The sequence below is a fragment of the Daucus carota genome, chromosome 5 (assembly GCF_001625215.2).
Source record: "Daucus carota subsp. sativus chromosome 5, DH1 v3.0, whole genome shotgun sequence".
NCBI lineage: Eukaryota > Viridiplantae > Streptophyta > Magnoliopsida > Apiales > Apiaceae > Daucus > Daucus carota.
In genome coordinates this window covers 44,328,223-44,341,690 of record NC_030385.2, presented here as the reverse complement: position 1 = coordinate 44,341,690, position 13,468 = coordinate 44,328,223, and the positions used below count along the sequence as shown (strand labels likewise).

Here is a 13,468-nt window from a genome sequence, read left to right as displayed (position 1 = left end):
AGAATTAAATTATTTAAAATAATTGTTATTATATATTACTTGTTCAATTCATATGATCTTAAAGTATTGCTAGTTTAGAGTACAATTAGATAGTCCAGCAGTGAGTTAATCCTCCTCTGTTGTCCCGAGACTCGGTTTCGACTCTGACTAATTACTTTGAGAATTGTTAAAAAAATATTAAATTGTAAGGCGTACAAGTCTTGCATTGTCAAAAAAAAAGTATTAATAGTTTAAATAAATTTGAATCAATTTTTCTTCGAACAAGATCAATATTCAGTAATTAGTAATTATTATTACATGATCCTGAAAATCGAAAAAATATATTTTAAAAGTAAAATAAGTATAGATTCTAGTAATATATCTTTCATATTTTTTCTAATTATTTTTTATATATAGATTTTAGTTAAAGTTTGGTCTATTTGACCATAAAAAGTCAAAACAACACAAATAAATATGGATGGTGGGAGTATAATAATTTAAAATAATTATTACATATCTTTGAAATTTATTTAATAAATTACGAATTATATACTTATAAAAAATGAGTTAGGAATTCTAACACAAAACATAATAACTTTATGCATAATCTTAAAAATTCACTCGAAAATATCAGATTAAATATTCGAATGTGAGGAATTTGTTCAACAATTTTTTAAATAAAATTGTCACAATATACCCATATTAATCAATACATTAGGTAACCGAAAATTTTATGCGATGATAAATTTTATTTGCACAGGAGACCTATTATCTTAACAAATAAGAAGATTAACTTATAAGAATTATACCCCTTATATTTTTATTCCAAATCAGTCGACACCGAGACTATGATATGAACAGGAGTATATTATTGTGTACTCCCTCCTTCCCATTTTAATTGTCCACTTTGCACAAATCACACAAATTAAGAAGTATTAAATGTGATATGTTGTTATCATTGCCATGCATTGGTTATACAAATATACTACTAAGTTTTCATTCATTTTGGTTAAAAGTCAACATAGTTTGCATTGTAAATAATGAAAATTGTGTGAACTAGTAAATGTTAACATTGAAACTTGTTATAATTTGTATTGGACAAAGAAAATGGACAAATAATATGGGAAATTTTTTCTTGACAAAGTGGACTATTAATATGGGAAGGAGGGAGTATTAAATTTGGAACATGGAAATTAAAAAAGGTTGTTGCAAGTGTTAAACAGAGTCGGTCCCTTCAGTTAGATGCACTCCACCGTATTTACCAAATTAAAATTAATTATTATTATAACTCACTCCCACTTCTTCTCTCTTACCAGCTTTGCTTCTTACCCTTCTTTACCTCAACTACCCTCCCCCTCTCTCTCCTCGTATACTTACACAACACAACTCAACTCAACTCAACACATATATACACACAGGGGCGGATCTAGGAAGAGGCACGCGGGGACACGTGTCCCCCCTAAATCTTCTTTTTACATTTTTTCACCATTCTAAATTTTACAAAATTATAAAAGTGCCCCCAAAAAATTTAAAGATGTATAGGTGTTTTCCGAAAATTTGCTTCGTGCCCCTCTAACATTCGTGGGCTAGATCCGCCCCTGTACACACATACATTGTCTGTAAACTGTCCCCGTCTCTTCTTAGTTGTAGCATCACTTTCTGGGTTCCATCAATTCTTCTCTAAAATTAAAGAAATCTCTCTCCCTCCCTCTCTCTCTCTCTCTCTCTCTCTCTCTCTCTCCCCTTGCTCACTAACCAACTGTTTTTCTTGTTTTCTACCTCTCAATCTCAATCTCTCCCAGTCTCTCTCCCATCTCTCTCTCTATCTCTCCCACTTTTTAACTGTTTATCTCCTTTCTCTGTACTTTTCTTCTCCTGCTTCTGCTTCCCATGGAAGCAGCCGAGGATTGTTGTGTCAAAGTTGCTGTTCACATTAGACCACTCATTGGAGATGAACGACTTCAGGGTTGTAAAGATTGTGTCTCTGTGGTCCCTGGTAAACCCCAGGTAATATGTACTTGCATTCTTGATGTATGATTGCTTGTCAAGAAATGAGGTCTGTTCTTGATTGTGGGTTTTTGTGTTAAAGGCAGACTAGGCCTTTATAGATCATATTTTGTTGGAGATCTGGATCTTTGAGTTTGGTTTTTTTATTACCATTTTTCTGATAGAATCTGAGTTCATGCATGTGTTTAGTCAAACTCAATGATCTGACTAGTTTCCCCAAATGGATGATTGCAGTGTGCCTATTTTTTCTGCTGAATTGTAGAGCTGTAGTACTGTAGCAGTCATTAGTTCAGAATTGCTCTTCTTTCTATGTTTTCTGTTTTTACTTGATATTGATTTTCTTGATTCATAATGGTCAATAATGGTTTGGTAATCCTCAAATGAGTGTTCGATTCTCACGCAGCTCGAGAATGCTCTTTTGCTCTCCATGTCAATGTAATCTGGAGGTTGTATGAAATGATTAAAACAATAATAAGTGTATGGACCTTAAACTTTCTGTATTACAGATTGTAAAATGGTGAAGGGATGGAATGGAATTGATTTCTTTGCCGATAACAAAACAATTAAATCACTAGTTTTGTGATCCTTGTTCTAATAAGAAGACATACTTCAAAGTATTATAACCAATTTATAAATGAAAATTTTACATAATATTTACAGGAGGATTTCATGAAGTTTTAGCTGCTATCAGTTTATACAATTTTTGTACATGTATATCCAATAGCTTATTTGCAGAAGATTACTAGCTAGTGTAGAGTACAGAGTTTACTGTACTCTAGACATTAGGAGGAAAATGTACAAGCTTCTGCAGTTCTTCATTGGTCAGGCATACTAGTTTAAATTCTTGACTAGGTTCATTGATTGGCAAAAAGTGGTTCTCACTCCCAGATTTAGCGTCAGTATTAATAGGTTCATCCTGATATTGGTTTTAATAATAGTTCTCAGTTAGTTGTCCAATTTTGACCATTTAAAGTTTCATCCAAGTTTCCTAACCCACATATGGTAACACACCTAATGTATTTATACTTTGAGGCTTGAGCTGCTCACAAGAAGTTGATCAACTTCATGAGAATGAAAAACTTTGCATGACTTTAAAATGTCAAAAACATGAGTCTTCCAGTGATTTCAATCTATACCTTTTACTAGCTATCCAGAAGGATTAGCATTACACAAAACTTGTTGTCTTGAAAGTCATGAATGGTTAGTTCTCTTCATCTTGCCTCAAAAATGTTAAAAACACGTGAAGTGCTCTATGGGAGTTGTAAATTCTGATGTGTCATACTGTCATTCCTTGTTTTTTCCTTGATCCACCATCACTTCACTTTTTGTACTATTCTATTTTCTTGCTTGCTGAAGTCACAAACCTATTTTGCCTTTAACAGCGTTTTAAGTGTTAACCTTCCGTAGAATGCAATTTTAGAATCAAACAGTAATAATATGATAGAAGCAATACAAATATTACATATCTGATATGATTTCAATGCTGAGTCTTTACAGTTTATTATATATAACCAACCGAAAGGAACCAATCATCTAACCTGTCCAAATATGATAGTGCAGTTTATTTGCCTATACTTACTTTCAAACTTATGAGAAAATTAATAGATAAAGATTGGAATGGACAGATGATGAGCACCAACCCCCGAAAACAGGAACAGAACAATTTCAAGACAAACTCCTTCATTTAGTCCATTAACTGTTAACTTTTAAGATTAATTAAACGCATCATTGTTTTTAGTCACCATGAACTCCAAATGTTGCAAGAATATCAATTCATTTTAGACTCATGTTTCTATTATATTTGTCATTACTAAAGCTCTAGTGACATGGTTCCACATAATGGGTGTTTGCGCGCTTGTGTGTGTTTTTCCGGAGTTGAGTGGTATGACTGTAGGAAACTATATACTAATTGTTTAGGCACTTTCCCTGTAAACTGTATATTTTAGCTCTAGTTGCTATAATGCTGTTGTTCTGGTAATATGTTGTTGTGCATTTGAAATGAAGCAATGTTCATTTAACGAAATCTGAATGTTGTTCAGGTTCAACTTGGACCACATTCCTTTACTTTCGACCATGTATATGGAAGCACTGGTTCTCCTTCGTCTGGTATGTTTGAAGAGTGTGTAGCTCCTCTTGTCGATGGGCTGTTTCAAGGATATAATGCTACCGTTCTTGCCTATGGCCAAGTAAAGATTCTCAACCACAATAACTGCTAATCTTTAACTAATCTGTATAGTGCATTTTTATCTTTTGGTGATATCTTATAGATAAGATTCTAATGTACTGTAGACTGGCTCTGGCAAAACATACACCATGGGTACTGGCTCTAAAGATGGTAATCAGATAGGATTGGTTCCCCAAGTTATGAGCACTTTATTTAGCAAGATTGAAACACTAAAACATCAGATTGAGTTCCAGCTGCAAGTTTCCTTTATTGAGGTCTGATTACTTTCCTTCCTTTCATAGTTGCTTAGAATTACTTTCTTTCCTTTGCCAGTTGCTTATGATTAAGTATATTATAATATTTTCTTCTCATTTTGTCATACCATTTAAAGTAGGATAGGAAGAGAAAGACTTGGGAAAAAAATAGAAAAAAGAACAGGAAGAAAAGAGGATACCTTTGTCTTGTTAGCATAAGGGCTACTGGATTTTCAATTTGACAGAGTTGTTTTTGAATTATGATGACTGTATTCTGAAAGACATTAGATTTTATGGTACCAGTATAACACATTAGTTGTGTTTGTGTATTAGTAGTTTGGCATCGTACAACTATACTTAAAATGTTTCTGGATAAGAGCTAATTTTATATTTTGAAGTCTGACTGCTTTTAAATTATCTAGTTGAACAGAGTCCTGCACGTATACTGTTACCCTTTATCTGCTTAATTCGGTAATATTAGACATCTACTCCTGTTCGAATATATCTAACTAGCAACTAGCTCCTAAAGCTCTACTGGAATCTGGAAATATGCTTTGTACTTCGTTTCCAATACTAAACAGATAACCACCAGATATATATTTGTAGATTCTTAAAGAAGAAGTACAAGACTTGCTGGATCCTGACTGTTCCAACAAATCAGAGATGACAAATGGCCACTCGGGGAAGGTTACATCTCCGGGAAAACCACCAATACAGATACGCGAAACATCAAATGGTGTTATTACATTAGCAGGGTCTACTGAGCGTAGTGTTAAGACATTAAAAGAAATGTCTGATTGCCTTGAGCAAGGATCATTGAGCAGGGCAACGGGAAGTACAAACATGAATAATCAGTCCAGGTAAGTTTGGTAGTTGTATCTTCTATAACTTCTGTCCTACATGTTTGTTAATGTTGGATGATATGCTGAGTATAATTCTCTCTTATACGCCAAGCCAGATAATGAGATAAGATGCAGTAGCTATTGCATCCTTTGTCGGGGTTACTTCTGTGGAAGTTTGCCTCTTATTGTATTGTCTTCTGTGGATAGATACTTACAATAAATATTGTGATTTTTTTTAACTGTCTGAACTTTGTGATGAACCTTATAGTTTAATCATTTGGCTGGCAAATGTAGGATTGTTCATGCATTTACTTATCATTAGGTACCAAGTTGAGGAGGTATGACTAGATCTATTTGCAAGAACATCATTTTCCTTGCAGTATTAATTTAGAAGCAAGCTTAATCCTGTTTGCAGCTCATTCATGCATGTTTCTTTCCGAGTATTTTATATGTTTATTCTTGTATAATTGATTGATCACATTAACTATTTTGGTGAAAATTTCGTTTTGAAAAAGGAATTGGTCATGATTTTGAACCGTTATAGTTACTGACAATTATCCTCTGATAAACACTAAAGAGTTTAAGAGCTATATGTGTTGTACTCGAAGTAATCCATTCCTCAGTTGCGATTTAGTATGCTCAGTTTTATTAGTGACAAACTGACAACTTAATGTTTTGTTTTTTTGCAGTCGATCCCATGCTATTTTCACCATCACACTGGAACAAATGCATAAGATCAACTCTAGTTCTCCTGGTGATACCAGCCCAAATGGATGCATAGGTGAAGAATATTTATGTGCGAAGTTGCATCTAGTGGATCTTGCTGGATCAGAGCGAGCTAAACGGACAGGCTCTGATGGCATGCGTTTTAAGGAAGGTTTGTATAGCTGTTTGTAACTGTAACATCTAATGATAATCACCCCTGATATTAAACTGAGAAAAAGTCTTTTGCTATTCAACAGGAGTTCACATTAACAAGGGTCTTCTTGCACTTGGCAATGTAATCAGCGCACTTGGTGATGAAAAAAAACGAAAAGAAGGTCTTCATGTTCCATACCGTGACAGTAAACTTACTCGGCTTTTGCAGGTTCTTCTTCAATCGCCATAATTACTTTACTACATGTGATCCCGTAGATTATATTTTCATCCATAGATATTGCACTCAATTATTTAGTGGGACACAGATAATTCTTCACTGCCAATCAATTCTTTTCAGTTAGAATTTTACAGTGAACGATTAACGCTTTTAACTTATTAGCTACAAGCCTTTCTGTGTTTGTAACTTAAATGATTTCTCATATTAAATTTATGTTTTTACATCTTGCCTTCATATTTTCATTTGTTCTTAGTCAAAGTTTTCGTGTACTGCAGGACTCGCTTGGCGGTAATAGCAGAACTGTTATGATAGGCAAGTCTTATGAATTTAATTTATCCATTGATTACCCTTTTTTATTTTATATTTGTGTTGCATATACTAGTGTATTGTGTGTAACATTATTACTGTCCCGCAGTCTTGATTAATATGCTTGTGCAGTTCCATGTTAGCAAATAAGCTTCGCACAGATGTTAGCATATAAACTTCAATCAGATGATTATTTGCTCAGACCTTATTAATGCTTATATTTGATCTGTGACATTACTTCCCTTTCAGCCTGTGTTAGCCCGGCTGATATTAATGCTGAAGAAACTCTAAACACTCTCAAGTATGCAAATCGTGCTCGGAATATCCAAAACAAGCCTGTTGTAAGTTTTTGAGATTCGTAGAGTTTCTCCATTGTTTACTACTTTCGGCAAAGATTATTTGCTTCTTATTGGTTCTATGTAAGTAGCTAGTGCATCCAATTTACCAATCAGGTTAACAGAGATCCAATCTCTAATGAGATGTTGAAGATGCGCCAACAATTAGAGTGCTTACAGGCAGAACTTTGCGCTCGTGGGGGAGGAGCTTCATCTAACGAATTACAGGTACTGACATTTTTTTTTGGTCTCTCATTTTACATGCTGTATTAATGAACTCCGGTAAGGCCCAGTATCTATCTATCTTTAGCAGAGTCTTTTTTTTCAAGACATATTCAAATAAGCCCACATGAAACAGTCTTTTATTTCAAGACACCTGCATGTGGTTATATGCTCATTTAAGTAGAAGTTAAATTATTAACTGAATAGTTCAGTAGTGATTGACATTACTGAAGGAACGCAGATTTAAGACTATTATATCTTTCACTTTACTGGTATAGTATTTACTGCTGAAAGATTGTATTTATATCTTGCAGGTATTGAAAGATAGGATTGCTTGGCTTGAAGCTACAAACGAGAATCTTTGTCGCGAACTTCATGGATACCGCAGCAGATCCTCTGATATGGAGCCATGTAGAACCAGTGCTAAGGTAAACATCATAGACTCATTTGCTGTCAATTATGATCTAAAGATAAAAGTATTAAGCTAAGTGGTTGCATATATATATTATGCTTTTACAGGTTGGCGAAATAGTTTCTACTAAAACAGACGGGCTTAAAAGGGGTTTACAGAGTGTTGACTCTCCAGATTGTCAAATGAGTGAAAGTGGTATGGTATCTATTTGACATAGAAAACTATATTTTACCCAGGAATTTATATAGCCTTAAGGAATAACTCATTTCGAATCAAAAACTTCAATTTTCCCCCCAAATTCTTATGAAACATAAAATACTTCTTTAGTATCTTATATCCATATATTTTAAATGTTTGATTGAAAATATATGCAGGCGACTCTAGTGACATTGATGAGGAAGCAGCAAAGGAATGGGAGCATACTCTTCTACAAGATTCTATGGACAAAGAATTACATGAATTGAACAAGCGATTAGAACAAAAAGAGGTATAAACATTGTGGTTATATTTCATGGCTTTAGTATCACTGGAAACAAGGATGTGGGTTTGAATCTGTAATTTTGTTAATTTTAGAAGTAAACTGCAGTTCTCTATTGCTTATAAAGTCCTACTTTTAGTAGGAATATATGTGCCACTTAAGACTTGATAAATAAAGTGGAAGTTAAATATTCTACTTTTTCGTTCTTTCAGTCCGAGATGAAACTTTTTGGCGGCTTCGACACAATGACTCTTAAGCAACACTTTGGAAAGAAGATTGTGGAACTTGAGGATGAGAAAAGAACCGTGCAGCATGAAAGGGATCGATTGCTGGCCGAGGTTGAAAATCTTTCTTACAACTCTGATGGGCAGAAATTGCAAGACGTTCATTCCCAGAAATTAAAAGCACTTGAAGCACAGGTGAGTGGATGGCTCTATGATTTGTCATTCTCTTATCAGGAGAGGCACTGAAGCTCACTGGGTTTCACCTGTCTTGCATTTCAGATTCAAGATTTGAAGAAAAAGCAAGAGAGTCAGGTTCAGCTTTTAAAGCAAAAACAGAAAAGTGACGAAGCAGCAAAAAGATTACAAGATGAAATCCATTTTATTAAAGCACAAAAGGTTGGACATTGAGCCGCACATATTGACTTTCTTTATATTCTGCATCAATCTATTCTTTGTGCTGATAAGTTCTTGCAAAATTGTAGGTTCAGTTGCAACATAAAATTAAACAAGAAGCTGAACAATTTCGACAGTGGAAGGCATGTCGAGAGAAAGAACTGCTGCAGGTATTTTTAGTTACTTTACCTGCTACTTCAACCATATTTATATTTCAAAATCTAAAACTATTAGGTAATAGACAAAGTTGTTGGCGCAGTTTGTTATGCCATGCTATGTGTCAGCAACACTATAATATAAGGTTTGCGAATAGTCAACCTAAAGGGTTATTATAATATACGTTCCTTCCAAATTTTGGTATGTAATGACTAGTTTCATGATCGCAGTATATATTTGTGTTACTGCAATGTTGGATGATGTTTTCTGGAATATTGGCCAAGAAATTTATACATTGTATAATGTTTATGGCGCTAGGCTCTGCTATAATGGGAATGCCAGGGACTGTTTATGTTATTCATGTTTGGTTTAATGAACCTGATTGTTTGGCATGTATAACTTCATTAAACTTGCATCTTTGGCTTATTATTCTTTTTATGAAACTCTTGTTTCCATACAGGATATATTCTCAAGCAAAAACTATAGATGTCAGCTTATAGGCCAATGTAATAAAAGTTTTTCCACCAAGTCTGTTGGTTTTTTTGGCCTTAATATTGAATTATATGTGCAGTTAAAGAAAGAAGGGAGAAGGAATGAATACGAAAGACATAAATTGCAGGCATTAAATCAGCGACAAAAAATGGTGAGGACTTTACTCTGCGTGTTTTTGTGTTCTTTATATCATCTTTAGATTAAAAAATGCTTCTATATTGAGCAGAGGAAAAATACCTAAGAACCCCAATCCCAGTTGTCTGGTCCAATAGTGAACCCATGCAACTCCAATCCCCATTACGCTAATTGCATGAATACAATGTTTAAAGCCTTATATAGTAACACAAATTATGTTTCTTACATTTTTTTTCTGGGCAATATCCTTAATTTTGCGGATCTTGTGTGTCAATATCAACAGCTACTCTGGGTGTTCAATGAGAAAGTTTTGTTTGCCTTCAAATATCTCATGAACAACCAGTAATATGATAGAATTAGGTAAGGTGGTAATAGTGTTAAAATTAAGGATGATCGTGTTTCTACTTGAGATCTTTAAGTATGAAATTATTATCACTCAGTACTCAGTAGCTAATGATCTGAAAGATGCTAGAAACTTAACAGAATTTTTCTATTTAATCATGATTTTTTTATTGTAACTGGTGAAGCAAGTTAGTTTTGTGCTAGTAGTATATGCTGAAGAGAACTGCTATTGATCATGAACATTCTTTCTTTCAGGTTCTTCAGCGAAAAACTGAAGAGGCTGCTATGGCTACCAAGAGGCTAAAGGAGTTGCTAGAAGCTCGCAAGTCTTCAACACGAGACACCTCAGGTATTTGCTTTTCATATACATTTATACATTGAAATCTTAAGCATCCCTACCTCTGGATGGGAGGCTTACCACTTGAATAAAGCACCAGAAAGATGATATACCAAAAAAGAAACTAATAAAATGTAAGTTCTGTTAAATTGCTAATGACCTAGTGTTTTCACTGGATGAAGTACCTTATTCCCTGGATATTTATTATAAGAAATAGGCTTCCCCTTGGTTACTTCTCTAGTGACTTCATCTTATATCCTTTTTACTGATACTGTGGCTATTTCAGCGATCAGCCACGCAAATGGAACAAATGGACAGGTAATATCTAAATTTACTCTTCGCACAGAATCTCAGTTTTAGTAATTATATATGAAATTATATTAACCCAAGTTTCATATTTAGACCAACGAGAAATCCTTGCAACGTTGGCTCGATCATGAACTCGAGGTCATGGTGAAGGTTCATGAAGTCCGATACGAGTATGAGAAACAAAGTCAAGTGTATGTATCAGTAATATATATTTTCAGAGTTTGATAATTGCAAATGACTTGCATTCACTAATTTAACTTTGGGTTACCTCTACAGACGAGCTGCGTTGGCAGAAGAATTGGCTGTTTTAAGACAAGTTGAGGAATTTGCTTTAAAGGGCCTTAGCCTTCCTAGAGGGAAAAATGGTCTTTCTAGGTAAAAACTGTAATGCTTGTTTGCTCTTCCGTTTTTTTCTCTTCGCACAATATTCTTTCTGTGGTGTGCTAGTATCTGATGTTGCAAATTTCGAACACTTGAATATCAAGTTGACCGTTATTTTGCCTTCTTTCCTTACAGGGTTTCTTCCATGTCACCAAATGCACGCATGTCAAGAATATCTTCTCTTGAAAATATGCTAAGCATATCGTCAAACTCACTCGTGGCAATGGCTTCTCAGCTATCAGAAGCAGAGGAGCGTGAGCGTGCCTTTGCTAGTCGTGGACATTGGAATCAGCTACGCTCAATGGGTGATGCAAAAAATATGCTACAATATATGTTCAACTCGCTTGGTGATGCTAGGTTATTTTCTTTAATCTGGATTATTAGTTGTTTAAACCTGCAGCCAACATTTTATATATTTGAACAGCTGCAGGGAAAACAATAAGATTTAATGAAAAAAGATTGCTATGATATGATTGAAATGCACATTTGGAAAAATATTGGAAATTTAAATGATGCTTTAGCACATTGACAAAATCATACTTGGTGAATAGGCCGTTTGACAATCTTTACACGTGTTACCATCTTTTTTGTATGATCAGAGCTGTACCAGAAGCCTAACTGTTAGTATCTCATAGAACAGATAAACCTGCAAATCTTATCAAATTAGATATTTAGCTAGGTTCCTGTTTTTTTCTCATCAACTGCTCATGTGCAGTACAGAATATTTTTTTAAAATTGTTCATTAATTGTTTTAAAGCCATTTGTCAATAGTTAATAGAGACTTAAGAGTGTATCCACCTTTTAGAAATTTCTATTTTTGAGGGGTCTACAAAATATTAATTGCTAAGCTGTCAACAGGTGCCAGTTGTGGGAAAGGGAAATCGACAATAAGGAAATGGAAGATCAACTCAAAGAACTAGTAGGTCTACTGCGACAGAGTGAGACAAGAAGAAAGGAAGTTGAGAGGGATCTGAAGATAAGAGAGCAAGACCTAGCCATTGCACTGGCTTCATCTGCTTCAGTATGTTTTTTTTACTTGTGTGAAGATTCGCCGACTTTTTCTTGTTTGAGTTTGATTTGTTTTCATGCTATATTAGTACATGTTATGTTGAAGATTGTATTACCTGTTATGTCATAAGTAAGAGCTTATAGTTAGATATTAACCTCTGTGACCAATATTACTTAAAAAGCAGTTAGTAAGAAGATTATCCTCCTTGTATATCTTACACTTTCTTCTTGCTTATATTTATATTTGACTAGTTGTTTAAGTTGCTATTGTACCGGGAAAAATACCCTTAAGCTGGCCATTTCTTACAATTCTTGGTTTATTCTTTCCGCTTGTTTGTATACTGATGCTTCAGAGATCTGATGATCATGGGAACTCTCACAATTCATTAAAACACGTGGCTGATGACATGAGTGGCCAACTGTCTCCTATTTCCACACCAGCACAAAAACAACTCAAATATTCAGCGGGTATTGCCAATGCGTCTGTCAGAGAGTCAGCAGCCTTTATAGATCAGGCCAGAAAGGTATTGTACACTTCTTATTACCTTAAAAGCCTATTTTTCTCGTAGATTTGGCTCAGCGCTACACCTTTTCATGCAGATGGTGCCGGTTGGGCACTTGACAATGAAGAAACTGTCAGCAGCAGGGCATGCAGGGAAACTGTGGAGATGGAAGAGGAGCCATCACCAATGGCTTTTACAATTTAAGTGGAAGTGGCAAAAACCGTGGAGACTGTCGGAGTTGATTAGGCACAGTGACGAAACAATCATGAGGTCACGACCTCGTCCCCAGGCTCTGCCAGATGTGATACGTAGGCGTTGAAGTTCTTGTCGACTATGTAAATTCTTGTTTGACCCTCGATCATCTCCATGGTATGCACACGGAAGAGCATTAGAAATAAATGCAGGTCTGTTCATAAAATATATATATGCAGTTGATCTGAATTTTGTCTTTGACTGGGCTACTAAGGATCTCAACATGATATTAATTTGGTTTCAGGCGGCATGCAATGGTATATTAGAGTTCTATAGCTGGCATACTGCAAGTGGGCACCATGTAAAGTTTTGTAGTGCCTAACTGCCAGCCCGTGAGTTGTTGCAGGTTAAAGGCTAAAAGATTGGATGGTGAAAGTATATTTTTGTACTTCTGGGTGAACTCTATTGTTGTGAATTCCCTCCTGGAAACTTGTTGTGGTGTAAGTTCGCGATCAGATTAGATAGCGTCGAGTGTGGTTTTTCTATAGGTAGTAGTATCCATTGTGTGTAAGCACAATATTGATTTTGGGTGAGAGGAGTGGGCTCCAACATTTTTTTACAACAGCATACTGTGAAGGATGTTTACCTCTTCTTTTTAGCCTTTTAGGTTATGTTTCACCTATGTGCAGTAGATTAACTCATTTGATGATGTAAATGGCACATTGTAACTAAAAGAAAGTTTCTTAGAGTGTAACCACAACCAAGATACACACATACTTACATACGAATGTATATTTAAGAATTTCAGGTGGACTTTTCTATGCTATAAACCTATTTATAGAAAAGCAACATGAAGCAAGATTCACTTGCTCATCAACCTATTTACAGAAATTGTTCATCA

At 34.9% G+C, this 13,468-nt stretch overlaps 1 protein-coding gene across 1 annotated transcript; it reads left to right on the top strand.

The window, feature by feature from the left end:
• Positions 1-1,621: 1,621 nt before the first annotated feature.
• On the top strand, positions 1,622-13,321 carry LOC108223033 (kinesin-like protein KIN-4A). The gene is made up of 25 exons (XM_017397078.2): positions 1,622-1,986; positions 4,026-4,172; positions 4,276-4,425; positions 5,011-5,264; positions 5,936-6,123; positions 6,209-6,333; positions 6,618-6,654; positions 6,898-6,989; positions 7,101-7,211; positions 7,520-7,633; positions 7,725-7,812; positions 7,992-8,104; positions 8,308-8,514; positions 8,599-8,715; positions 8,802-8,882; positions 9,440-9,511; positions 10,093-10,186; positions 10,461-10,492; positions 10,577-10,674; positions 10,760-10,858; positions 11,000-11,221; positions 11,723-11,885; positions 12,226-12,396; positions 12,473-12,779; positions 12,872-13,321. Exons 1-24 carry the CDS (start codon positions 1,870-1,872, stop codon positions 12,692-12,694), a joined length of 3,114 nt encoding a protein of 1,037 aa, XP_017252567.1. The 5' UTR covers positions 1,622-1,869; the 3' UTR covers positions 12,695-12,779; positions 12,872-13,321.
• The last annotated feature ends 147 nt before the right edge of the window (positions 13,322-13,468 follow it).